The sequence below is a fragment of the Megalobrama amblycephala genome, linkage group LG4 (assembly GCF_018812025.1).
Source record: "Megalobrama amblycephala isolate DHTTF-2021 linkage group LG4, ASM1881202v1, whole genome shotgun sequence".
Taxonomy (NCBI): domain Eukaryota; kingdom Metazoa; phylum Chordata; class Actinopteri; order Cypriniformes; family Xenocyprididae; genus Megalobrama; species Megalobrama amblycephala.
This window is the reverse complement of record NC_063047.1, coordinates 18,035,356-18,061,231: the sequence shown is the minus strand read 5'-3', so window position 1 is coordinate 18,061,231 and position 25,876 is coordinate 18,035,356. Positions and strand designations below refer to the sequence as shown.

Genomic DNA, 25,876 nt, shown 5'->3' with positions numbered 1-25,876 from the left:
GAATCAACATGCATAGCCTACCTTCTAAATCTTGAAAACACAAGATTTAATCTAGTTTTGCATTACAGCAATAGTATTACTGGAGGTTTGTGTGGGTGATTGTTGGGTATAAAGAATATAAATCAGAGCAAAGACTTCATCACTAATACATCAGCAACAAAACCACAGAATACACACACACACACACACACACACACACTCTCTCTCTCACACACACACACACACACACACACACACACACACACACACACACTCCCACCTCCCTCCTCTCTCAGTTTCAGTGACTGGTTAGAAATGGCAGCTTCTGAGGACCCCTAAACGACTCTGGCAAATTAAGGAGAAATGCATCCCTTGAAATGGATTAACTGATTAACGGGAATGTCAACAGTCCAGTCGTGAGCTGTAACGACAGACAGAAGAGGATCCAGTGGCGTATATCTTTTCAAACAGCAGCGTCTGTTTGTCTGTCTGTGTGAAGTATATTGGGGTAAGAGAGACGTCGATTAGCATTAGCACTGTTAGCTCCGCTTCTGCTTTCGCCCGCCGCCGCCTCTCTCTCTCTCTCAGCCGAGCTTTCGCGCTCTTCCCGCCGCATTCCCTCCCGCTCCATCCCGCTCTGCTCTCACGCGCTGCCGAGGCTCCTGCGGCTCCTACGCCTGCTGTTACCGCTGTGTGCTGCGGGTCATGAAAAGCTGCTTTTGTCCGAAAAGGAAGGACGCAGTGCATTTTACAGTTAAGTCAATGTGGAGTTTAATCGTTGAATTGTTTTTTGCTCAAATCTTGAAAAGAATAAGGAATATTGAGGAAATTGTGTTAGCTTGTTAGCTCGGCTAGGCTAAGTATAGAATCTCTATGGAGTCTCCTAGCAACCTGCCGGCTAACGCTAATGGCTAAAATTGGACTTCAGCCAAATGATATAACGCACTGTTATTTATTCATATTATGGACTCAAGATATTATAATAACACCAAGATAAATGTTTAAAATGGTTTTAAAGAGTTGTGAAAGTAGGATAGTAAATATTGAGTAGATAATGTTACTGTAAAGATTTACTTTATGAATTATTGTATCTCACATATCTAAACAACAACTTAGGTATTTCATGGTTATGAGGGAATAGAAATTTTAATAAAGTGCTACGTATTAATTTATTATGGAGAGCATTGCTTGTCTATTGGGCAATATTCAATCTGCTTTGTTATCAGATTTATGACATTTAGTATCAGATTTCTGTGTTCATGATTCAGATCAGGGTTTCTGTGGGACTTAAAATGTATTAATTCGGCCTAACACAAATTAAGGCCTTAAAAAGTTCTTAAATCAGAGTAGAAAGACTTAAATTCATAATGTGATAGCATTAAATACTACATGCATTGTAAAAAATTATATCTTCTTCAGTATTTTTGTCCTGTTTTCCAATACATATCTAAACATCTTTAAATCAGAATGCATTTACTTGAGATGGAAATGTAAATGTCTTGAAGACAAAATAATGTTTAGCTTAAACTTTTTTTAATGAATAAATTAAAAAAAGTTATGGATATCTGTTGTATTTGTAGACATTTAAATATAGAGAACATACTGACGTATTGTATTCCCTTCGATTTATTCTGTAAATGTTTTAATTGGTCTTAAAAAGGTCTTTAAAAAGTCTTTAATTTACCTTCATAAAACCTACAGAAACCCTGTAACGTTAGATGTTTGATAAACCTGTTATGCAGTGTCTGTTGTCATTGAATTCACAGAAAGCAAGTGACTGTGTAAACCGAGGTAATGCTTATGATTGGCTCTTTGAAAATGATGAAATTGAATTTTCAGATCAGATTATCACTAAGATGCCTAATGAATTTGATAAGGCAAGACCTGATACTGTCTTTTTGTTCTCAAATACTCCAGCATGAGTTAGAATAATCAGCATGTTGTTACGGCCAGAGTCTCTACTGAATGCTGCTCTTGTTTGTGAGATTTGGAGCCGTAATGTGTGATTCATTTCTAGACTAAGAGCTTCAACGTATTTGTACGATAAATGTGGATCTTGTATGTTTTTTGTATATTCCAAATTTGTGCCACTCGTGTTGATGCATTTCATTTTGATTAGCACCAGATCTCTTTTGATTTTAAGTCTCAAAATGGTTAAATATCCTTTTGTATAGTTGTTGTCGTAATGTTTATGGGTTCTTCCATGTTATACTTCTCACTTTCCTTTGGATTATCATATCCCATATATTCCATCCATCCATCCATAGGTATATCCATCCATTTATAGTCATATCTATCCATCCATCCATCCATCCATTTATAGGTATATCTATTCATCCATCCATCCATATATCCATCTATAGGTATATCCATCCATCTATCCATCTATAGGTATATCCATCTATCTGTCCATCTATAGGTATATCCATCCATCCATCTATAGGTATATCCATCCATCTATCCATCTATAGGTATATCCATCCATCTATCCATCTATAGGTATATCCATCTATCTGTCCATCCATATGCATATCCATCCACCCATCTATAGGTACATCCATCCATCTATCCATTATAGGTATATCCATTCATCTATCCATCTATAGGTATATCTATCCATCTATAGGTATATCTATCCATCTATAGGTATATCCATCCATTTATCCACTATAGGTATATCCATCCATCCATCCATAGCTATATCCATCCATCCTTAGATATATCCATCTATCCATCTACAGGTATATCCATTCATCTATCCATCTATAGGTATATCATCCATCCATCCATCTATAGGTACATTCATCCATCTATCCATCTATAGGTATATCCATCCATCCATCCATCCATAGTGAAGGGATGGATTCTGGAATCCACTGCCACTTCAATATATATCTTTTAAGTTATTATTCCATCCATCCATCTATAGGTATGTCCATCCATCTATCCATCTGTAGGTATATCCATCCATCCATCCATCCATCCATCTATAGGTACATCCATCCATCCATCTATAGGTATATCCATCCATCCATCCATCCATAGCTATATCCATCCATCCTTGGATATATCCATCCATCCATAGGCATATCCATCTATCCATCTATAGGTATATCCATCCATCCATATAGAGTGGATGTGGCTGGTATAACTGTGCTCATGGATTTCCCATGACAATGTTTACTTCATCCACCTGTGCAAACAAGCATGTTTTCTTAGAGAGGTGGTGTAAAACTGAACAAGCAATAAAACCAACACATGCAGGGCTCAACAAAAAGGATTTTTTCCTACTGGCACAGTTGGGACAGTAGATCAGATTTTGATTTGCCCTGTACATTTGTTCACTGGCCCAGAAGTAAGTAATTTGACTAAATGCTAAAAGTATGTTGATAAAGACTTATCAACATACTTTTAGCATTTAGTCAAATTACATTTATGCATTTAGCAGACACTTTTATCCAAAGCAACTTACAAAAGAGGAACAAAAACAATTTGTCAGAGAGCTAACAATATTCATAATATACAATGCTAGGTTTATTGAACAACTATATTAGGAAAAACTTAAAAAATGTAAATATCTCAAAAAACCATGTGTGCAAACTGAATTGACAGCATAAATGCAACAGTGGTCCCATTGGGCGAGTGAAGCTTCTGTCAACTGGCCCAAGCTTCTCTCAATCTGGCTCCGGGCCGTTCTTATTGTTGAGCCCTGAAATATCTTCCAGACTTCTCCGTTGGCAGTGTGTTGACAGTGCCAGCATCTGTGCCATCTGAGGCTGCTCTGTCCTCCTGGCAGATGAGTGATATGAAAGCAGATCTGCCCCTAATGTCCGAGGGGCATTGCAGAGCCTTTCCTGCTCATGTTTCAGGAAGGATGCATCTGTTCTTTATGATAATTGCTTTGGTGTGCATTTGTTTACGAAGATTCATCATATATACTGGTTAGACATAGCCGGTGGAAAGACCAGCATGAATTTTGCTTCGTTGTGATTTATCCAATAAAACATGATGAATAACAATTTCCTTTTTTGGGTTAGGGATTGGAAAGCCTATTGCTAATACCAGTGTATACTTCTGCCAACATTTGATTGTTTAATAAGATTATTCTAAGTTGATTCAAGAATATGTCCTACTTGGCTACATGCATGTTTGCATGCATTTTCGACTATCCAAGTCCAATCTGTTTGCATATTCAGGAAGTATACTGTTTAAATGTACCCTAAACCAATCCAATTCAAATACTCATTAGGAATGTTTAACTGCACTAATTTTCATTAATTGAAATTAATCCAGTCTAATTTCAGATTCTGATTGTTTTGTTTATATGAACCCTAAACACTGCAATCCCATTCACATATTCAATTACATATTGTATTTATATATTTACACGTTCAGAACCGTAGAAAGCCACCGCGATAATGCCACAGTTAATACTGCGAGTATAATTGTCATTTCTGCCTTGATGACATATCTTAAAAGAAAGCTAACATTTATGTCAGCACAGCTTTTTTAGCAAATATTTAGTAAATATTCAGTCTCCTCCAGTGATCATTTTGTAATACTCGAGATGCAAATAAACATACATGCATTCGAATGACATAAAATGCATGTAAACACGCTCATCACGGCACTGCTCATTTGCGCAAGGTATTTTGGAATTTTATTGAGAAAATATTCTGATTCATTTACATGCTTAAATATTTTGTTGATCTGATTATTTCAGGTCAACACCACCCCTTTCAATCAGATCGAAATTTAATTTGGACTGATTTTTAATTTGGTCTGATTGAGCCATCAATTATCCAACTATAAACTGTTTATTTGGGTGCATGTAATGGATTATTTCCTTCAGCTGAGACACTTCAGAATACAGTTAAGTGCAACATACAGAGCAAGTCTGTTATATAGACTACATAATATTATAACGAGAACATTTTAATTGTGTGCTTGGGACATGGCTTTTATCATCCAAAATGTTCATATCGGTGCATCCCTATTTCAGTCTGATTGAAACGCTATTTTTATGCTGGTCCTGCTTGGTTTAATATAGTTAATAATTAGTGATAGTGCTGGTCTTGCTGGTTAAACTATTTTGGATGCTCAATGTACACAGCCCAGCACCCAAAACACTATGTTGCTGACCAGCAATGCTGGCTATATAAATCATATTCATCATAAAAAGAGGCTCCATATATCAGAATGTCAATGAATAATGAATGAATGGCTAAATAATAATAAATGGATGTTGGGAGCGTTCCACCATTTACCTCTTTTCTTGGCTGTGTTCTGCAGTCCTCTTTCAGATCCGGACCATGTTTCTACTAACTTCTGCCAACTACTAACTAACTGAGGTGGAGCAGGTTGAGTAAGTTGGGTGTATTATGAGTTGAAAAGGGTTTATGTTATCAGTGATTTAGGATGTTGCACTCTTTATTCACATTAAACTAACATGGAATATATGATTTCCTTTTCTGTAAGGACTGCATTCCTTCCCTGTTAATGAATGCAGTCTATTTCAGTTTGGTTTTCGCACTGTTGACTCGAGAGATCATCATGTCACACCTTTTTTTTTTAACACTCTATCTTGGCTTTAGCAGAGTTCTCACACGCTCTCAGTTTGATCTCACTCTCCTTCTTCGCCACTCTCTGTTGTTTGCCTTGCTGCAAGCTGCTTCCATGTGCACCAGTGATTTGACACAGCTTCATTGTGGCTTGTTTGCAGAGCGCGGAGGGCAGGCCTGGTTGCCAAGGTTGCCTCCAAAGCGCTTGGCTCCATCCAAAGACTGTGTATCATTTGTATTCAGCTACATAACTCCTTAGATGCTCAGGAAGAACAAACCCTGACTCCAAAATCAGTTGATTTGAAGTGAAGTGTCTCCTGATAAAGACAAATGCAGCATAATGGAGACGATACCAGAATGCCTCTCTTTCGTAATAATAGTGTCATTATTTAGCTCAAGTCCCATTTATGTTTATTTAAATGTTAGAGAAATGTATAAGTTCTTGTTCATTATAAGCACTCAGATGCTCTGGAAGTGTGTTTGATCTCAAAGTAAATAAACAGACTTCATTATCAGAATCCTGCTAATTGTAATAGTCCTGGAATTAAGATATTCTTTCCTTGAAGTAGTTGATAAGGAAAGGCTATAAGAGGACGTGTTTCGTTGGATGTGTTGCTCGTCTGGTTCAGTGTTTGTCCCCACCCTCTTGTGCTTTCCATCTAAACTCTTGGTCTATTCTCCAGAACATTGTTCTTTGTTCAAACATGTCTTTTACGCAGTGACTTGGTTTCATTTGTCAGCTTGTCTTCATGTTTTGGCAATGCCGTCATGTTTTTATTCTACTCTGTGTTTGGGTATCAGCTTGAGTGAACGTGAACATTATATAGTAAGTGTTTTGACTTTCTAAACTCTTTTATACTGCTAACAAACAATATAGGCCATATTTGGCATCATTTTATATTTAAACTAAAAGGGCATTTTAAAAAGCCATCAATGCTATGAAGCCTTACAAAATTGGAATTCAACTGGAATTAATTAAGGAATGAAAAATAGGTGTGTCATACAAGCTATAGATTATTTGTGTGTTTGGATAGTACACAATTAAATGGAAAAATATGCTAAAATGTTGTTGCTAGGTCACATAATAATGATTAAAAGAACCCAGAGTGGATGTTTTTTTCTTTTTCCTTAAATGTTGATAAGTTTATGTTGTAGATTGTGTCACCCTCATCTACAAATATATACATCAGTAAAATCACCTCCATTTGTCCCAGGGCAAATTAACTAAATGTCATTACATTTATGTATTGATTCAGCTCATTGTTGTCATTACTACCAATTAAAGTGTTCACAAAAATGGATTGTATGTTAGAAACATTATACTTATGTTTTATTACTTGTAATTGCTTTTAAAAATGAACTCTGTCCTTTCAGTTCAATGTGAGAAGTGTTTGCCTCCATTCTGATTTGTAGTCTTTATAGTTTTTGCTGCGTAATTTAATTTCTTTAAAGAAAAACGGCAGAAAAGATACCACTTTATTAGCACATCCTACTGAAAATCATGCTGTTCATGGAAATCCCCAGTTCAATCCTATGGGATGCTCTGAGGTAGCAATCGTAAGCAAGGGTGGAGTCTAACAAAGGATACGTTTTTGCTTTTGTAGACAAAACAAACACTATTTAGACTAATCCGGCATGTTCTGTCAAGTGGTTCGTTGTTTAGCGTGTAAATGTTTTAACATCACTCTTGTCTTCTCAGAATTCCTCCATGATGCCTGAGGTACGGGAGCTTTCAGACGCCCTGCCAGAGATGCCCATGGACCCAATCACTGGTGTAGGTGTTGTGGCCTCGAGAAACAGAGCTCCCACCGGCTATGATGTGGTGAGTGTCCTATACAGTACAGTCATGCACATGGTGAGGATAGTGTAGCGTGCATAAGGAAGTAAAACTCTTTGTTCCTCCAAAGCATTTTTTAAGAAATGACATCTGTTCTTCTAGTTTTTTGGGGGTTGGGTTAGTGCCTAGCATTCTGTTTCCATGTGAGACACTATGGCTGTATTTAAAAACTTAGTGAGTTGCCTACCTAGACAGCATTTTAATCATAGATTAAAATGGGTTTCTCAGTGGCCACTATGATGCTGATATTTACATTTTGCTAGGGCTGGGTAGTCTGGGTATCGATACAGATGTCCCGATTCCGATTCTCAAGATCACAATTCGATTCGATTCTTGATTCGATTCAATGAATTCAATGATTCAATTTTCCCTGGCCCCACCACAAAAAATTACAATAAATGAATAAAATAGTTATTGTTTTTTCTTGTTTTTGACCCATGTATCCCTGTATTGTAATAAGTTTGACATCAAATTTTTAGATACCAGTGAAATGTAACAATTCTCGATACCACAGCTAAAACTACTATCTAACTAATATAAATTTCAAAGATTATTAAAGACAAAGTCATTAAAGGATTAGTTCACTTCAGAATTAAAATTTCCTGATAATTTACTTACCCTCATGTCATCTAAGATGTTTATGTCTTTCTTTCTTCAGTCAAAAAGAAATTTTAGGTTTTTGAGGAAAACTTTCCAGGATTTTTCTGAAGGTTGAAGGTTGAAGGTCCAAATTTCAATGCAGCTTTTACCCTTTAACCCGTTGATCCCTGCTGAAGTTAACTATATAAACGAAAATCCTGAAATGTTTTCCTCAAAAAACTCTTACGACTGAAGATAGACCTAAATTGATGACATGACGTGAGTAAATTATCAGGAAATTTTAATTCTGAAGTGAAACAAATGAAATACTCAGTGCTTTTAAGGTTTTTCAGGTTGGTCTAACAGTAGTTTTCAGGTACAGCAATTGGATAAAGTAATCAAATGTAAAATAGCACTGCATATAATTTTCACTTTCACTCAAAAACGTTATTCAGTGAAGAGCAGTAAGTGATTTCTTTGTCATTTGTAGTTTGATTAACATTAAAAACAGACAGCAGCAGGAATATTGGGTTGGTGTCACTTTAAGACTAATGCACGGATCCAATAATGATACACATGCATGCATTCTCTACTATTTACTCATAACCGACAATGTTTACTTGGGTGCTCAAAGGTAGGATTTTGAGATAAATTTGTGTGAATTTGTCCATTTTAGAGCAAGGAGACATGAAAGAGGATTCAATTTTATTTGCACGCTGTCTGAGATGCTCAGCAGTGTGCGCTTCAGGTGTGTTGCTCACAAAACTTCTCACACAAATCAAAAACGATTAATTGTTTTTTTTGTTTTGTTTTTTGCCCAGCCCTAAATTACACCGACGCCAATTTAAAACCGAATACACTGATCTAATATACTGATATACATGCTCTTTCTTTCTCAACTGTTTACATTCACTTAAGACATAAATGACTCTGTTTATGAGGATACTTGCAAAGACAGGCATTTTATTCAAGCCCAAAAAGTCACCAAAAAGAACTCAGTTCAGAGCACTGTTTGAGCAGTGGCTTTATCTGCACGTTTCAGGTGTGTGCTATCAGAAACCGTCTCCCAGACAGTGCATGTAAATGTGCGAAATGACTTCTCTTTTACTGCTTATTCTGCGTCAACGGTTTAAAATCACTGCAATGCTTAAAAAAACACATGCAAATGATAAGCTTTCATGACAGCGGAGTGTTAGTGCATCACCATCCTAAAATGCTGACTAGCTAGGCAGCTCAGTAGGTTTTCAAACATTGTCATTCCATCAATTTGTAAAACAGCTATGTCTATGTCACATTGTTCTACATTGATGGGTAAAACAGACTGCTGTAACATGGCAGGCCTTGTGTAATTGTTGAAATGTAATACTAGAAGGATGTTAGATGTATTTCTCTTAAGAGTTAATATTAACAATGAGCCTTGTAGACCTGTACACAAATCATGTTGATCTCAGTTGCAGGTCATGGTGGCCACAGTTCAAAGGCGTTCACAGTTAACAGGCTGGGAGAAATACGATCTTGTGTTGCGGTTGTTTTCCCAGAACATGATGTTTAAAGGCTCACAGCTATGCAGGCGATATCTACATAATCATACCACCAGAAATATCAAGGGGATCAAAAAGACGTATTTAAGAATGCGTTTGCGAACAGTGTCAACGTTCTGCTCTCATTGTAACATCTGTTTCTTTTTAAAAGATCTCGCTGAGAATGTTTTCTCAAAACCTTTTGGGAATATGCCACAGCATAGCATCGGATCACCAGGATTAATGTTTACGTGATACCTCATGAATAGCCTGACATGAATGTCACATCACACCCTAGAGAGTGCACTTCTGATCACAGGCCTGGTTTCTGACGTTTTGTGCCATTAAAACATTTTTGCACCATTGCATTTGTGTGTTTTTGGGTAGGAACTCGCACTTTGGCAACAGAAGATGCAGTGGGGTTGTTGTGTTTCCTTTGGCTGTCCCGGTTGTTGTCGTCACTCCAGCACAGAGTTTAACAAAGCTTCCTGTGTGGATTGCGAGAGTGTGTGAAAGCAGGGTCTGTTGATAGCACCCATTCCACCCCCAAAACGTCTTCTCAAATAGCAGAATCGCTGTAGTCTACACACAACGCATCAGAACTAGAGAGAAATAGAGAAAAATCTGTTGTTTCCAACACTAACAGTGAGCTACTTGTGTCTTTCTGTCTGTTCAATATCAAACTACAGAAGTCTGAGGTTTGACCCTTGAACAACCCCTAAAGTCTGAGCTCTTCAATGACTTCATTGACTCATCACTTTGTCAGATATCATTCCAAGGTGTCTTTTCATTAGTTCAAATGAATGAAGGCATTGTTATTTGTCTGTTGTTTACAGTGAAACGCAATTTCACTGCATTTCTTTTTTTAAATTCTGAATATCAAACTGCCCTCATCAATTTCAAATTTCCTTTAAAGATAGGCAAACAAAGGAGTTCAATATCTAATTGAGTTGTACATTGGTACAGATGTAATGAATAGTATGAGGGTGCTATGCCTGTCTTTTGCATCACTAATTATTAATTTAGCCTAATTAATGGTGCTCTCAAAGTAAAGCATTATTATTTCTCAGTCTTCTAATTGGGCATTTTTTACAAGATGTAATATAAGTCTGGTGTCCCCAGAAATAATGCGTCTGTGAAGTTTCAGCTCAAAACACCCCACAGATCATTTATTATAGCTTGTCAAATTTGGTTTGAGCAAAAACACGTCGTTTTTGTGTGTCCCTTTAAATACAAATGAGCTGCTGATCCCAGCCCCCTTTCTAGAAGAGGGCGGAGCTTTAACAGCTTGTGCTTCAGACACTCAACAACAACAACAAAGCTGGAGAATCTCACGCAGCCAAAATGAGGATTGTCAGTAACGGTGTTCAGCCTTCCATTGTTCAAACCGGAGTCAGACGCTGATGGAGAGACTCAGGAAGAACACACATCTGTGTTCAAACACCTTATAAAAGTGAATTTTACATAATAGGTCCCCTTTGAACAAATTGTATGGTCAGCGACTTGTGTTTATATCTACTAAGAAGTCAGCTGATACTGAGCAGGACAATGACAAAATTTTGGTGCAATGTTACAATTTTATTATAAGACACAGGAAATACAGAATAAAGGAAGTACCATTTTAGCAAGCCTTGACTTTACTTTTGATCCACTTCTTACCCACTGGCCTTGCATTTATGTTTCCTCTTTTTTTTCCCTCTGGTTTTACATGATGCTGTGTGCTCTGACCTGGAAAAAAGGGCAACATGTTGTCAAAGCAAAGTGGGCAATGGGCAGAGAATTGGAAGATAAATCAATATTCAGTCTTTTATGATCTCTTCAATGAGGTCTATACAATGTGAGAACTTATTTTGCCATTTTTTCTTTTTCATGCAAATTATATCATAAACATGAGTGAAAAGTGTATTTGAAAAATGAACATGAATTTGTGTCTCAGTATTGGGATTGTGCCTCTTTTGCTTTAATGACAGCAGCACTGGAGCTACATGAACAAATGTGATTATCATGTTTTCCAGGTTGATTTGAGATGTTTCATAGAGCATCTTGAGCCTTAATGGAAGCAAGAACTTTAAGTTCACATGGTCAATGTCATAAATTTACTTTACATTACATTTCAGTCACCTAGAAATAGTGCAGGAAATTGAAGATTGAATTTTCAAATTCCTAAAACTTTATTTTCTAGGTTTATATATATATATCTCAAATCTCAGACATTTGAATCCCAACATCACTCAGACTTTTTTTCTGTGCATTATCTTATTAAAATATAACTGACACTAATAGTATATAACATGATATTTTGTGTATAAATAAGCATATCATCATGTCTGGCCCTAAAACGTAATGCTGCGTCACTTCCGACAGTGGTTTTTCCCTAATGCTTGTGTGATTACCCACTCATTGTTCAGTCATGTTTGTCGAGCAGCTCGTGGGAAGCCAGTTGCCATGGCACGACTGATGGGCGGCTGTTTGTGTGGGCAGCTCATGCTGTTTATTGAGCATTCATGCATGTTGACTGCTGTTGAGATGGACTGCACTGTACAGTTGGCACTAACAAGCTCCATGTGCTCCATACAACTTGGTTGCTTTTTTATAGGCAGAACTGCACAAAAAAGGTTCAGAGATCAGAGATTAAGGAATGCTTTTGTTTAATCTCATCTTCATTTCTTGGTCAATATGTCGAATCAAATGCTATATTTTCAAACAAAAAAGCCGTTTTGAGATGTGGCATCTCTTTATATTTATCCCCCTAAAAGCATTAAATCTTGATACTCCGTAGTCAACCTTACTAATAGACTAGTTTGTTGTACATCTAGGCAACTCCTAGAAAACAATTTTGACTCTTCCTAATCTGTTGTGCTTATATTGAGGTTAGGAATTTCTCAGAAGCCATTGAGAAGCTAATTAAAGTCTGTTATAAATGACTATCCTAGTTTATAATCCTAAATTAGGTACTCATTTTGGACTCTAAATCAGGCCTGTTTTCTGATCTATTATTAATGTGAATAAATGTTTATATTGGCTCATAGCTGTCATACTGCACGTTTTTCCTTTACGAAGTACTCAGATAAACAGAATCAAACAAGTAACCTTCTGCAAATGGAAAAACAATTTTATTATAATGCATAATCAAATCAGTTTTTCTTTCCATTCCTTTTAGGTTGCACAAACCACAGATGGGATTGATGCAGACTTGTGGAAAGACGGCCTGTTCAAATCCAAGGTGACCCGCTATCTGTGCTTCACCAGAGCATTCTCCAAAGAGAACGTGAGTCATGTCTTCAGTTCTTTATCAGATAATTGACATTTCTTTGTATCATGGTAACATTTTATGAATATTTTTCTAGTCCATGATTCTGATTTGTTAAAGTCAACATGAAACTAAAGTGCCAATCGACTTTTTTCCCCCTATTGTGACACATATCTGAGTGAAATGGCTTCTCAAACAAGAAAAACTGTAGGGCCGGGCTTGATTTTGTCCATGAGGAATTGTTTGGATGGTTGGATTGTTGTGGTTTGTTTGCTATTGGTCGATCTCATGTGAGTGACATGTTGTCCCGCCCTCGTGCCAGTAAACACATCATGCCTAACAACACCCATTTACAATATAGCACAACCCTATTTGCTTAAACATTCTTTAGTACTGAGCTACTTCAGTTTGAAGGCCAAAAACGGGGATGAACTTTTAAAATATCCAGAGCATGTCTATGCTGGAGTGTTTATATAATGTAATATCTTGTTGAAGTCAAAGTGCTCTCTGTAATATGTTACAGGATCTGTGCTATTTGTTTTTTGAGACAATTTCTTTTTGTTCATGAAAACAAAGCTGTTTCCTCTTCCTTCTGTCCCTGGAGGGTTTATTCTAATTCTTACTTCTCAGGCAAACCAAAGCAGGAAAAAACCTTAATACAATGTTTGTGGTTTTACTTTTTTTTGTCCTTGTTTTAAATTACTTCTGTTTTTGGTACAAGAAACCTTGATTACAGTACTATTATTATTACGATGTTGCTTTCAGATATTTCAAATATATTCAAATATTTCAAATATAACACACATATGCTTATGTGTTACAAATACAAAATGAATCCCAAAGCATGCAACCAAGGGCATGGCTAGAGATGTTGTCTGTTGACATTCTCCTGTATGTTCTTCCTGTATCTCTCCACAGAGTCATTTAGGAAATGTGCTCGTAGACATGAAGCTCATCGACATCAAAGACACGCTGCCTGTGGGATTTATTCCCATTCAGGAAACTGTGGACACACGTAAGAGCACATATCTCCTGTTGTTCATTTGCAAGCATTCTCCTGCTGTTTCAGCCAAATCACAACTGATACATCTCCAAAAACATATTTTCCAAAACATCTTTACATAAATGATATGCATTGCATCATAGGGTGGATTTGAGTTTGAAATATAAATACTCTGAAGTGTTTTTCAGAATTCAAAATGTGAAATCAAGCTTGCATAGCTAGATGCGTTTTTCACATACTTTGGTATTGTATATTTCAGGCTCAAGTCCTAAATGTAATCAGTTCATACTCTTCCTGAAATCACCCTGTATGTTTGCAGAGACACTCAAGATATGAAACCGTTATGGTAGCTCAAATAAACCACTGACATTCCAGACCAGAGTTAAAGGGTCGTTTGTTCTCCACTAATATAGTTGCCTTTAGACGTGCAGTAGAGCCAGACCTCCTTTGTGGATTTGGTTCCTATCTTGTGTTAAATAATTAATCGATTGTGTAAAATGATCCTCTTTCATTTGCAGTGCTGACCTCGTTCTGTCTATTTTCTCTTTCTATTGCGATCTCCATCTCCCTTTCACTTTCTTTAACATGTCCTGTTCCTCTCTTTATCTCTCTCCAGAGGAGCCGGCGTTCAGGAAGAGGAGGTTATGCATTAAGTTCATCCCGAGAGACTCCACAGAAGCTGCCATCTGTGATATCCGTATCTTAGGACGCTCTAAACAGGCGCCGCCACAGTATACATTCATAGGGTCAGTTACGCTACACAAATACTCCACACAGTTACTCTACACAAGAACTAGTGACCTAGATAGGGTTGTTAAAAGTACCGACTTCAGTACCAAGTCGGTACTGAAATTTTAAAAATTGGACAATACCAGCATTTCCCCCTAGCATTTTGAGCACTGTTGTGCGGATTCTTAAACATCTCTGATTGGCCATTGTGTTCATGCACTCATCAGATATGCTTGTGATTGGCTACAGTGATGAAAGTAAAAACAGTAAAAAAAATATATATAATCTAATCTGACTTTTTTATGGTAATTTATGGTTCCTACATGGACAAAATAATTGTTTTAAAAAACAGTTTTTCTTATTAAAATCATAATGTTTTACTTTTTTCCCCTTAAATCATGCAGGTGTTCTGTTATCATATAATAAATAAATAAACAAATCATTATATGAGCAATCTTTAAATATTGTCATAAGGCTGAAACCTATTAAAACACTCGTTTTTATGTATTTTTCAGCCTGAGGTATCTGTGTATCTCCGGCTGTACCTTGCGATCTCCAAAGCACTTTCTGTCTTTGTTGATACTATTCCAGTTAAACACATCTGTGTTTTGTGTTTGAGTATTTATTTCATCCTGAATAAATAATTTATACTTTGGTGAAATGATTTTAATTCTATATTTCTTCTCAGAGAGCTGAACAATATGGGGATCTGGTACCGTATGGGAAAGGTGCCACGGACCCAGGACTCTTCACCTATACAAAACAACTCCACCACCAACACCACCAATAACATCCAGACTGTCACCAACAACTCCACTCCAGCGCCAGTCTTGCCCAAGTACGTGTTTGTGAAATCTGAACGTCTGAGGAAGTGTGAACTGCGTTCGTTGCGACAGCTGCAGAATAGAAAGAGAGAGACAAACTGAGAGGAGGAAGAGAAACATGGAATGGAAAAACACTGTTAATCAGCAGATGCAGAATAGCATTCCTTAGATTCTGGAATAAATGAGGTTGTGGTTCTTCAGGAATTCACATATAGTATATCCCATATAGTCCCCATATAGGCTGTACTTATAGGCAAATTCAGTTCAGTAGCTGAATCACTTTTTTAAAATTGTAAATGCAATATATTGTCACCTCCAACAGCCCTAATTTCAACACGAGACATTTTTCTTCACACACAGTATGAGTTGCAGTCCGGCATGTTTTTCCGGCCCTTTTTGATTTACAGTATATAATCGGCTCTTCTCATTGGCTGTTTGTAAACAATCGGCTGGCCAATGGTGAAAATAATTGCTTTTGAGTTTTTTTTGCAATATTTTTGAAAGAAGTCTCTTCTGCGCACCAAGGCTGTATTTATTCGATCAAAAATACAGTAAAAACAGTAATATTGTGAAATATTATTACACTTTAAAATAATGAAAATGATCTTTTTAATACATTTTAAAATGTAATTATTCCTTTGATCAAAGCTGAATTTTCTACTCCAGTCTTCAGTGTCACATGATCTTTCAGAAAGATATGCTGATTTGCTGCTCAATAAATATTTCTTATTATTATCAAAATTGAAAACAGTTTTGCTGCTCATTTTTTGTGTGGAAACGGTAATGCATGTTTTTTCAAGATTCTTTGATGAATAGTTTAGCATTTATTTGAAAAAGAAATATTTTTTAACATTATAAATGTCTTTACTGTCACTTTTGATCAATTTAATGCATCCTTGCTGAATAAAAGTATTAATCAAAATAAGCAAAAACATCCTGTTTTCCATGATATAACTGAACTAATGAAACATTTAAGACTGCGTTTACGTGCTATTCTTGTGTAAAATGTTTGTTTTCTCACATACTTGATGTTTACAGGCTTGTTTGTTTGTCAGGGTTTTGTGTGCCTGGAGCTTTTTCTGACCCAAATGGGAAGTGTCTGTTCCAGCTGTTTCCCTTTCATGGTTTCCTCTCTGTCTGTCTGCTCTCTTGATACTGTCTGCCTGTGATCCTATTATACATATAACAGGATACAACTGCAGTGAAGTCACATAACTAAAAATGCATCTCAATAAGGGAGTGACCGTCTCGGTCCCCTAACGTATGACTAGACTCTTTCTCCAAGGGTTACGCAACAATTGAGAGGTCATATCATGGAAAATAGGATCTTTATTTTTTTGGAATAAAAAAAAAAAACAGACATAAAGCAGAAAAATAGACTAATCAGTTGACTATTTAATGGGGTGTGACGAGACACTTGGCTCACAAGATGAGACAAAAATAAATACGTTTTCTTCTGTGCAAACAGAAATAATTGCGACCATAATCAAAGTACTCTTTCAATATTCAAAGTGCAAACAGAGACCAGAGTAAGAGGTGGTTACAACTACACAGTCGAGCCTAAGGTTTGATATTGGGAGACAGGATATTATATGCAGCCTCATTTGCATCAGGGAGCTCGTGTTTTACTTTCGCAATCGCTTGTACTCTTGTGAATAGGGAGCAGCAAACCTGAGCATGCATTCTACAAGACAAGACATTTATCAGACACTTAGGCTCTGTTGTGCAACAAATCCTCCACCATGGTCTTATCAGTCATCTCGCCTTACTCTTGTCACATGATCAGTGAACTGTGATTCCTGCTGCACTGTGTGTGACTCTGCAGCTTGTGCTGGATGAGCAGAGCAAAAAATAGCAAGTTTACATACATTTATTATTGTAAAATAACATTTTAATTGTTTATTAATAAACTAGTGTTTTCTAAGTCAGTGTCGGCTGCAAAGATGTTGACGATGTTGACTCGTCATCTCTGAAGTAACGCGCCTATAGAGAGAAATTCATCTTTCCTATAGATTACATAATCAGAGAGTATTTGTTTTCGATTCGAACTGGTTCATTTAAGAGTAGACGTTTCAAGCTTTCTCTAGATATATTTCTCATGTCTGTGAGACAAGTAGCCTATATGCTGAGTTTCGGTTCATTTGAGTGCAAGTGATCGCGCCGGCGCTGTAAAGTGCGCTATACTGTAGCTTCCACACTTCACACTCGGATATATAATAGCGCACATTTATCTAGGTTAACGTTAGAACGAGCAGCCATTTAAAGTTGCTACTACTTACATGTTTCAAATGATAAACTATATTTGAGGTTGATGGATGATAGGCAAAAGTTTGGATTTCCTGCCCGACATAATGTAATTGCCACTAGGACCCACCGTCAATGGTCTGTCCATCACAGACTGTGTGACTTCACCACTTCCTGTGGAGTCTTTTTTCTGCGACTAACCGACTAATAAAATCTTGGTCGACTAAGCCTCTTCTAGTCGACTATTAGGGGGCAGCCCTATTTGTAGTGCATCTACTGATTTGTTTCAGACTTTTTGATTGGAACTTCCCCAAACTGGAAGTGCCTTCCATAATCTAAAACACAGTAGGCTCGTTAGGAAAAAGGTGGATCGTTTTGTTCCTCGTGACTTGGTATTAAGTGTGGAGTTTCCCTTACAGCTGCCAGTGGAACACCTACATACTGAAAACATCAACAGTTGTGCTGGGAAGTGCATAAGTCATGTGTGTGGTGATTTAGTAATGTTATGAGTGTTTAATGGTGGGTGTTGCACATGAGACCTACAGCAGTGGATCTGTAGTAAATGCATGGCTTTATCTGAATATGTGCTAGCAGCAAGGACCATGTTACTGGAGCAGTTGCTTATGGTTCATCCTGAAAAATTTCTAATGCATATGAGCTGATCAGAGGCAAACAACTCTGATAATATTGAGGTTGAAGGAAGATATGATGAATATTTATTTGATTAAGTGAGTAAGTTTTTATCTGTTTCTGTTTCTTCATAGGCACATATCCATGACCCTGCCGGCATGTTTCAGAAAAAGCACAACCAGACCAGACTTTGAACACCAGAACTCCAACCTCTATGCCATCTCTGGTACCAGAACTGCACAAAACACACCTGACCCAAACTGAACACCTTCAAAACATCTCTTCAATATCACATCAGCGCTAACGATAAGAAAGGACTGCAATCGAAGACCACCAAAGAGAGAAATGTTCCTAGAGCTCCAGTCTAGAAAATTACATGCTTTTACAAATTAAATTAATTCATGATATGTAGTATAAATAATCAGTTTACTCTGTAAGTTTACTCTTTAGGGCTGTCAAAATGAACGCGGTAACACATGCGATTAATCTTTAAGTATCGGCTATAAGATATACATGGACTGTGTATACACTACCTTTCTTCTGAATGGTAGTGTATTATATGTATGTGTATATATATATATATATTGTGCATCAATAGATGCAGTAGAATCTGCTGACTGCTTGAGGTGAGACGTGAGCACCTCACTTTTGAGATGAAGGTCAGTGAAAAAGGGCTCGGTTAAATTTGCATGTAATAATCCTCTGTCTGAAATCCCATCAGCACTCTCAGAGCAGCCAGAGCGTCCGTGTGGATTCATAACTGCTGTCATTAGGGATGTAATAATAAACCCTTCTCGAGGTGGAATCTGTTTAACTGTTCCAGATGGTGTTCAGTGATGAGTCAGAATATCTCTCTCTGTTCTGAGCTCTCATTTCTCACTTCACGCTTCTCATTTTCACACATTCGTGAAGAAAAATTATGTCTCAGTAATGATTTAGTTTTATTTACATTTATTGTTTAGCAGATGCTTTTATCCAAAATGACTTACAAATACTTAGGTAATTTTAGTCTTTTTTTTTTACTTTTCATTAGGCATTTCACTATTATTGATTAATCATCGAATCGTGGTTATTCAGTCTAATCGCAATTATTTGAGTGATCTGCAATAATTGAGCAGTTTAAATTTCACATTTTATCACATTTTGCCAAAGAATGTAACAAAACACTGTTGTAAAGTACATAAAGGTAGTCAAAGTTCTTCCTTCATTCGAAATGAAGGTTTGTGGGTTTAGTCAGACTTATTATATTATATTATATTATATTATATTATATTATATTATATTATATTATATTATATTATATTTTTAGAGCTGCACAATTCTGGATAAATTGAGAATCACTTTTATATTATAATATAATATAATATAATATAAATATATTAGAGCTGCATGATTCTGGATAAATTGAGAATCACTTATATTATATTATTATATAATATATATTATTAGAGCTGCTCGATTCTGGATAAATTGAGAATCTATTATATTATATTTATTATATTATATTATATTATATTATATTATATTATATTATATTATATTATATTATATTATATTATATTATATTATTAGAGCTGCACGATTCTGGATAAATTGAGAATCACTTATATTATATTAATTTATATAATATAATATAATATTATTCGAGCTTCACGATTCTGGATAAATTGAGAATCACTTTTATATTATAATATAATATAATATAATATAATATAATATATTAGAGCTGCACGATTCTGGTTAAATTGAGAATCGCTTATAATATAATATATAATATTATATAATAATATAATATTAGAGCTGCACGATTCTGGATAAATTGAGAATCACTTATATTATATTAATTTATATAATATAATATAATATTATTAGAGCTTCACGATTCTGGATAAATTGAGAATCACTTTTATAATATAATATAATATTATATAATAATATATATTATTAGAGCTGCTCGATTCTGGATAAATTGAGAATCTATTATATTATATTATATTATATTATTAGAGCTGCACGATTCTGGATAAATTGAGAATCTATTATATTATATTATATTATATTATATTATATTATATTGTATTTAATCTTCACAGCAGTTAGAGTAAATAATGTGGGCTTATTTTAATATATAATTTTTATTATTATATTATATATGATTCCAAGTATCAAAATAACAGCTTAGGCTTAATAGCAATTTATTTGTATGACAATTAATCATCAGCACAAGATTCATGATCGTGACAGGCCTACTTTTCATAGCCGTTCAAATTTTATTTTGCAGAATGATTTATTAACATTTTGTGTCTTTTTGTGCAGTTAACTCTTTCTAGTGTACTCTATTTAACTCTGACTTTTTGACTTCTCAGCTATGGATGGAGTGCCTTTCATGATTTCGGAGAAGTTTGCGTGTGCCTCCAGTGATGTGAGTCTGTTTTCATGCTTCATATGAACTCTTGAACAGTCTGTAGGCTGCAATGAATAAACTGTACTATTAGATATAGATGTGACTGAACAAAATACTTCAAAGCATAAAATACCATTTGGCAGTAGAGAATAATGCATTTTAGGTTACTTATAACTAGCACAAGACCTTATCTGGACATTGAGGAGAATTTTGTAATGTTGTTGTTGGTCTGATTGTGTCTCTCTGTATTTCAGTTGCAGCAGGTGGATCTAATGGGCATCAGAATCAAATCACTTGCAGAGATTGAGAAAGAGGTGAGAAGGAGTTTCAACCAGGACAAATTTAAAAAGGCTGTGCATTACAATGATTAATGGATATTGTTTACAATGAATGTTAAATGAGGTTTTATCAAGGATTTGACTAATCATTTAGTAAATATATGTTCTGAAGATGGAGAGTCCAGTTGAGTTCCTCATTCATCAAGGATGCGATAAGTTTATCAAAAGTGACAGTAAACACATTTATAATGTTACAGAAGCTTTCTATTACAAATAAATGCTGTTCTTTCTGTTCATCTTCAGAATCTTAAAAATGTATCACAAAAATATTAAGCAGTTTTCAACATTGATAATAAGAAATGATTCTTGAGCAGAAAGTCAGTATATTAGAATGATTTCTGAAGGACAAACACACAAAATATTGCATTTCGCCTAATATATACAGTGGCATGAAAAAGTATGTGAACCTCTTGCAGAATCTTTGAAAATGAGAATTATTTTAATAAAATAAGAGGGATAATAAAAAATGCTTGTTATTTTTTGTTTAGTACTGTCCTGAGTAAGATATTTTACATAAAAGATGTTTGCATTTAGTTCACAAGACAAAACAATAGCTGAATTTATTAAAATAACCCCATTCATAAGTATGTGAACCAGTGATTCTCAATGCTGTGTGTGGTCACCTGATGATCCACGACTGTTTTTATGTTTTGTGATGGTTGTTCATGAGTCTCTTGTTTGTCCTGAGCAGTTAAACTGAGCTCTGTTCTTCAGAAAAATCCTCCAGCTCCTGCAGATTCATCAGTTTTCAAGCATTTTTGCATATTTGAACCGTTTCCAGCAGTGACTGTAGGATTTTGAGATCTGTGTTTTCACACTGAGGACAACTGAGGGACTCAAACTCAACTATTAAAAAAGGTTAAAACATTCACTGATGCTCCAGAAGGAAACACGACGCATTGAGAGTTGGGGTGTGAAAACTTTTGAACAGGATGAAGAGGTCACAATTTTTCTTATTTTGTTTAAATATCATTGTTTTTCATTTAGTATTGCCCTTCGGAACCAACAGAAGATACTTGCATGTTTCCCAGCAGAAAAAGTACAATTTACCTTGATATTTGAATTCAAAAGTTTTCACCCCTCGGCTCTTAATGCATCGTGTTTCCTTCTGGAGCATCAGTGAATGTTTGAACCTTTTTTAATAGTTGAGTCCCTCAGTTGTCCTCAGTGTGAAAAGATGAATCTCAAAATCCTACAGTCACTGCTGGAAAGGGTTCAAATATGCAAAAATGCTTGAAAACTGAAGAATCTGCAGGAGCTGGAGGATTTTTCTGAAGAACAGAGCTCAGTTTAACTGCTCAGGACAAACAAGAGACTCATGAACAACCATCACAAAACATAAAAACAGTCGTGGATCATCAGGTGACCACACACAGTATTGAGAATCACTGGTTCACATACTTATGAATGGGGTTATTTTAATAAATTCAGCTATTGTTTTGTCTTGTGAACTAAATGCAAACATCTTTCATGTAAAATATCTTACTCAGGACAGTACTAAACAAAAAATAACATGCATTTTTTTATTATCGCTCTTATTTTATTAAAATAATTCTCATTTTCACAGATTCTGCAAGGGGTTCACATACTTTTTCATGCCACTGTAATTTCATATAATTTTAGATCATTAGAATTGTGTGCAACAGTACCAATATGTGTAGCTGTTTTTGATTGAGCCACTAGAGGTCAGCGTTTGCTATGAAGTACGCTCTCGGATGGCGTGTTTAACAGTGTCTCTCTGTGTATATTTGTGTCAGTATGAATATAGTTTCCGGACAGAGCACAGCGCCGCGGCCCGTCTGCCGCCCAGTCCCACCAGAACTTCTCTGGGCTCTGAGGCCTAAAGGTCACACGCTGGAGGAAAGATGGAGAGGACTTCTGAAGACCTGATCTGAGCAGAGACTCCCACACCTCTCTGAGATTAAAACACAAACCCACGGAAACAAAGTTTGACAGAGGAAAAAAAATCACTTTTTCCATATAAAAAATTAACAAATATCATCATTTCATGTGGTCAAGTTCAGTCTCTCTTAAGTTGATGCTGCTTTTTCACTACAGTGATCAAATTAAAACCACTACAGTGTCGGATGGGAATGACCTGTGGAAACTCGTGTTCTTTTAGTATTGCGTCTGAAGTCGCGTTTGGACTTATTCTGGCTGCTGGACTGAGTTGCTGTTACCGTGGTGACTTTATGAAGGGTCGGACTTGGACGTACCCTTGAGAATTCACGTTTGAGCCCCTGCGTCTGCGTTCATGCAGCATGGATTTGGAAGAGTATTTTATTTTTTTGTATTTTGCCTCTTTTTGTTCATTGCTGGGTTTTATTAAGATCGCAGCAACTGCATGACTTGTTTTTTGTTTGTTTTTAATCCGTTTGGAAAAGGAGCCGAGATAACTGCACTGTTACAGGATTTCAGTATGCTTGTGTTTGTCTGGAAAAAGATTTGAGAACAAGAACACTCGAACTCTGAGTGAGCCCTTGTACATAGACAAGCGATGAATCAGGAATGTGTCGTTTTAGAATTGTGTGTTACTCGTTTTTTTCCCTTTTTGTCTTTGTAACGTCCCTTCCTGATCTGATCTATCACTCCGCTTTCCACTGAATAACTTTTACTGGGATTTGACTCTCTTTCCGTCTGTCATGATGTTCGACGGTGCTCACGCACTTGGGTATTGTTTCTGCCAGTCCATTTGTGGCTTCTGAAGTTTATGGTGATATTTTTTGACTTTTTTTATTTTATTTAATAAACAAGTGAATATTTCCGCGGTTATATTTCACCCCATGCAAGATCCAAAGAAAAAAAAAGAAATTAAATTTTGCATAAAGAAAATAAAACCTATTTTTTTGGGACAATAAAGATTTCTGAAACATTTTAACTAATTTTCCACATTACTGTAATGCAAAAATCATTTTAAATTCTTGAATTAAATTCTGTACAGTGAGGTAGGCTTACTTTGTAATTTAAATTATATATAGTTTTTTTCATATCACATTAATGATGTTTTAATGAGACTAGAGAAATGTGCTTAATTCTAATGGAAATAATGTCACAATGCAAAAAAAAAGTGCAGCTCTCTTGCTTCTTTATGCAAAGTACAATTTCTCATTTCTTTCTTTTGATTTTCAGGGTGAACAAATGTAGTTGTTAGCCGTTCAGTTTTAGTAAATCATTCAGCAGTGGCACATTGTTCACCGTACTCCTGCTGCTTCGTTTGATATGGTGACGATTATCGGTGAAAGTACAGTGTTATTTGCGGGCGTTTCTTCCGAACGCCCCGCTGAAACCGCCATCTCAGGTGAAAGTGTTCAGCTTGGAAACAGCACGTGTCTGGGTGATTTAAGACGCCGATCCATTCAGATGGTTTGACACCTTCACTGTGAGACTTTAATCAAACACTCAGATGGGTTTTAGATTTCTCACGTTGTGGGTAATATTGTTTAAGCAGCTATATTGTTACATGTTCTAACCACTATGTGACTTTTATTATGTCAGTTTTTTTTAAACTCTGATTTCAAATCTGAAATTAACCACAAATCTCTCTTTTTATTGTTTCATGTCTGAGAAGGTTGATAGCTTCAGACCTTCAAAACCGATTTTTCAGGCATTGGTCAAGCCTGTTTTGTTTTTTGGATTGAAGATGTCTAATCTGTCTGTAAAACTCCCCATGTTTATATCTAAATAAAATAGGAACCAAAATTATAGTTTAAGATATCTGAATTACATGATTTTTCAGTAAAGGATTAGTTCAGTTCAGCATTCAAATTTCCTTTTCCTGATAATTTACTCACCCCCATGTCATCCAAGATGTTTCTTTCTTTCTTCAATTGAAAAGAAGGTTTTTGAGGAAAACATGCCTGGATTTTTCTCCATATAGTGAACTTCACTGGGGTTCAACGGGTCCAAACGTCAGTTTCAGTGCAGCTTCAAAGAGCTCTACACGATCCCAGACGAGGAATAAGGGTCTTATCTAGTGAAACTATCAGTCATTTTAAAAAAAAACAAAACAATTTATATACTTTTTAACCACAAATGCCCATCTTGCACTGCTCTACGGTGCGCCACACATTACGTAATCACGTTGGAAAGGTCAATCGTGATGTAGGCGGAAGTACAGAGCAAGTGTTTACAAACTGAACATCCAAAGACTAAGTCAAACAGCCTTTACAAAAACAAAAAAAAAAGGTAAAACAACGATGTCGGACGATTTTGATGGAGAAAATGAGATGTTGAAAATGACAAGTATTTGTGCCCTACTGAGGTACTTCCATCTACGTCACGTGTGACCTTTCCAACATGATTACGTAATGCATGGTGCATCGCAGAGCAGTGCAAGACGAGCATTTGTGCTTAAAAAGTATATAATTTTTTTTTTTTTTTTAGAAAATAACCGATCGTTTCTCTAGATAAGACTCTTATTCCTCATCTGGGATCATGTAGAGCTCTTTGAAGCTGCACTGAAACTGACATTTGGACCCGTTGAACCCCAGTGAAGTCCACTATATGGAGAAAAATCCTGGAATGTTTTCCCTCAAAAACATTCATTTCTTTTCGACTGAAGAAAGAAAGACATGAACATCTTGGATGACATGGGGGTGAGTAAATTATCAGGAAATTTTCATTCTGAAGTGAACTAATACTTTAACAGAAAAGGCCCTATATGAATGCATGCAGCGTTATCTTTTTTTTTTTACATTAAAATTTGCTATTTCATAGTACTCTTTGATCTAATTATTTAATGATTTTATATGAAGACTAATTTAAATGTTTAGGAATGTAGCTAGTATGTTGCCCCAATATTTTTTTAATATTTTGCTGGGAATAGTTGAGTGTGTTTTCCAAGTTGGTCACGCAATCGAATACAATAAAAGATGTTTAGTTACTGCACTGCGTAAATAAACTGGTGTTTGCAATTTCATAAACCGTTAAATGTGTATCATCAAGTTCAAGTCATTGTTTTGCCTCTACCTGTTGTTTG

At 36.0% G+C, this 25,876-nt stretch overlaps 1 protein-coding gene across 3 annotated transcripts; it reads left to right on the top strand.

Moving 5' to 3' along the window:
- Window positions 1-219: 219 nt before the first annotated feature.
- On the top strand, window positions 220-24,602 carry mvb12ba (multivesicular body subunit 12Ba). Of its 3 annotated transcripts, none has more exons than XM_048188031.1 (10): window positions 220-732; window positions 7,240-7,362; window positions 12,637-12,744; window positions 13,645-13,741; window positions 14,346-14,475; window positions 15,147-15,296; window positions 18,291-18,382; window positions 20,523-20,578; window positions 20,815-20,874; window positions 22,656-24,602. In XM_048188031.1, exons 1-10 carry the CDS (start codon window positions 685-687, stop codon window positions 22,740-22,742), a joined length of 951 nt encoding a protein of 316 aa, XP_048043988.1. In that variant the 5' UTR covers window positions 220-684; the 3' UTR covers window positions 22,743-24,602. The 3 variants fall into 3 exon arrangements, with proteins under 3 accessions (XP_048043988.1, XP_048043989.1, XP_048043987.1); XM_048188032.1 differs by having other exon boundaries at window positions 221-487; XM_048188030.1 differs by lacking the exon at window positions 220-732 and adding an exon at window positions 6,227-6,366.
- Window positions 24,603-25,876: the final 1,274 nt, after the last annotated feature.

Excerpts from the sequence above, each read along its gene's own strand:
- mvb12ba (XM_048188030.1), top strand. The coding sequence starts at position 6,301 with ATGCCGTCATGTTTTTATTCTACTCTGTGTTTGGGTATCAGCTTGAGT. Across the intron at positions 15,297-18,290 it reads CCAGCGCCAGTCTTGCCCAA|GCACATATCCATGACCCTGC; the intron begins GTACGTGTTTGT and ends GTTTCTTCATAG. Across the intron at positions 20,579-20,814 it reads TTGCGTGTGCCTCCAGTGAT|TTGCAGCAGGTGGATCTAAT; the intron begins GTGAGTCTGTTT and ends TCTGTATTTCAG.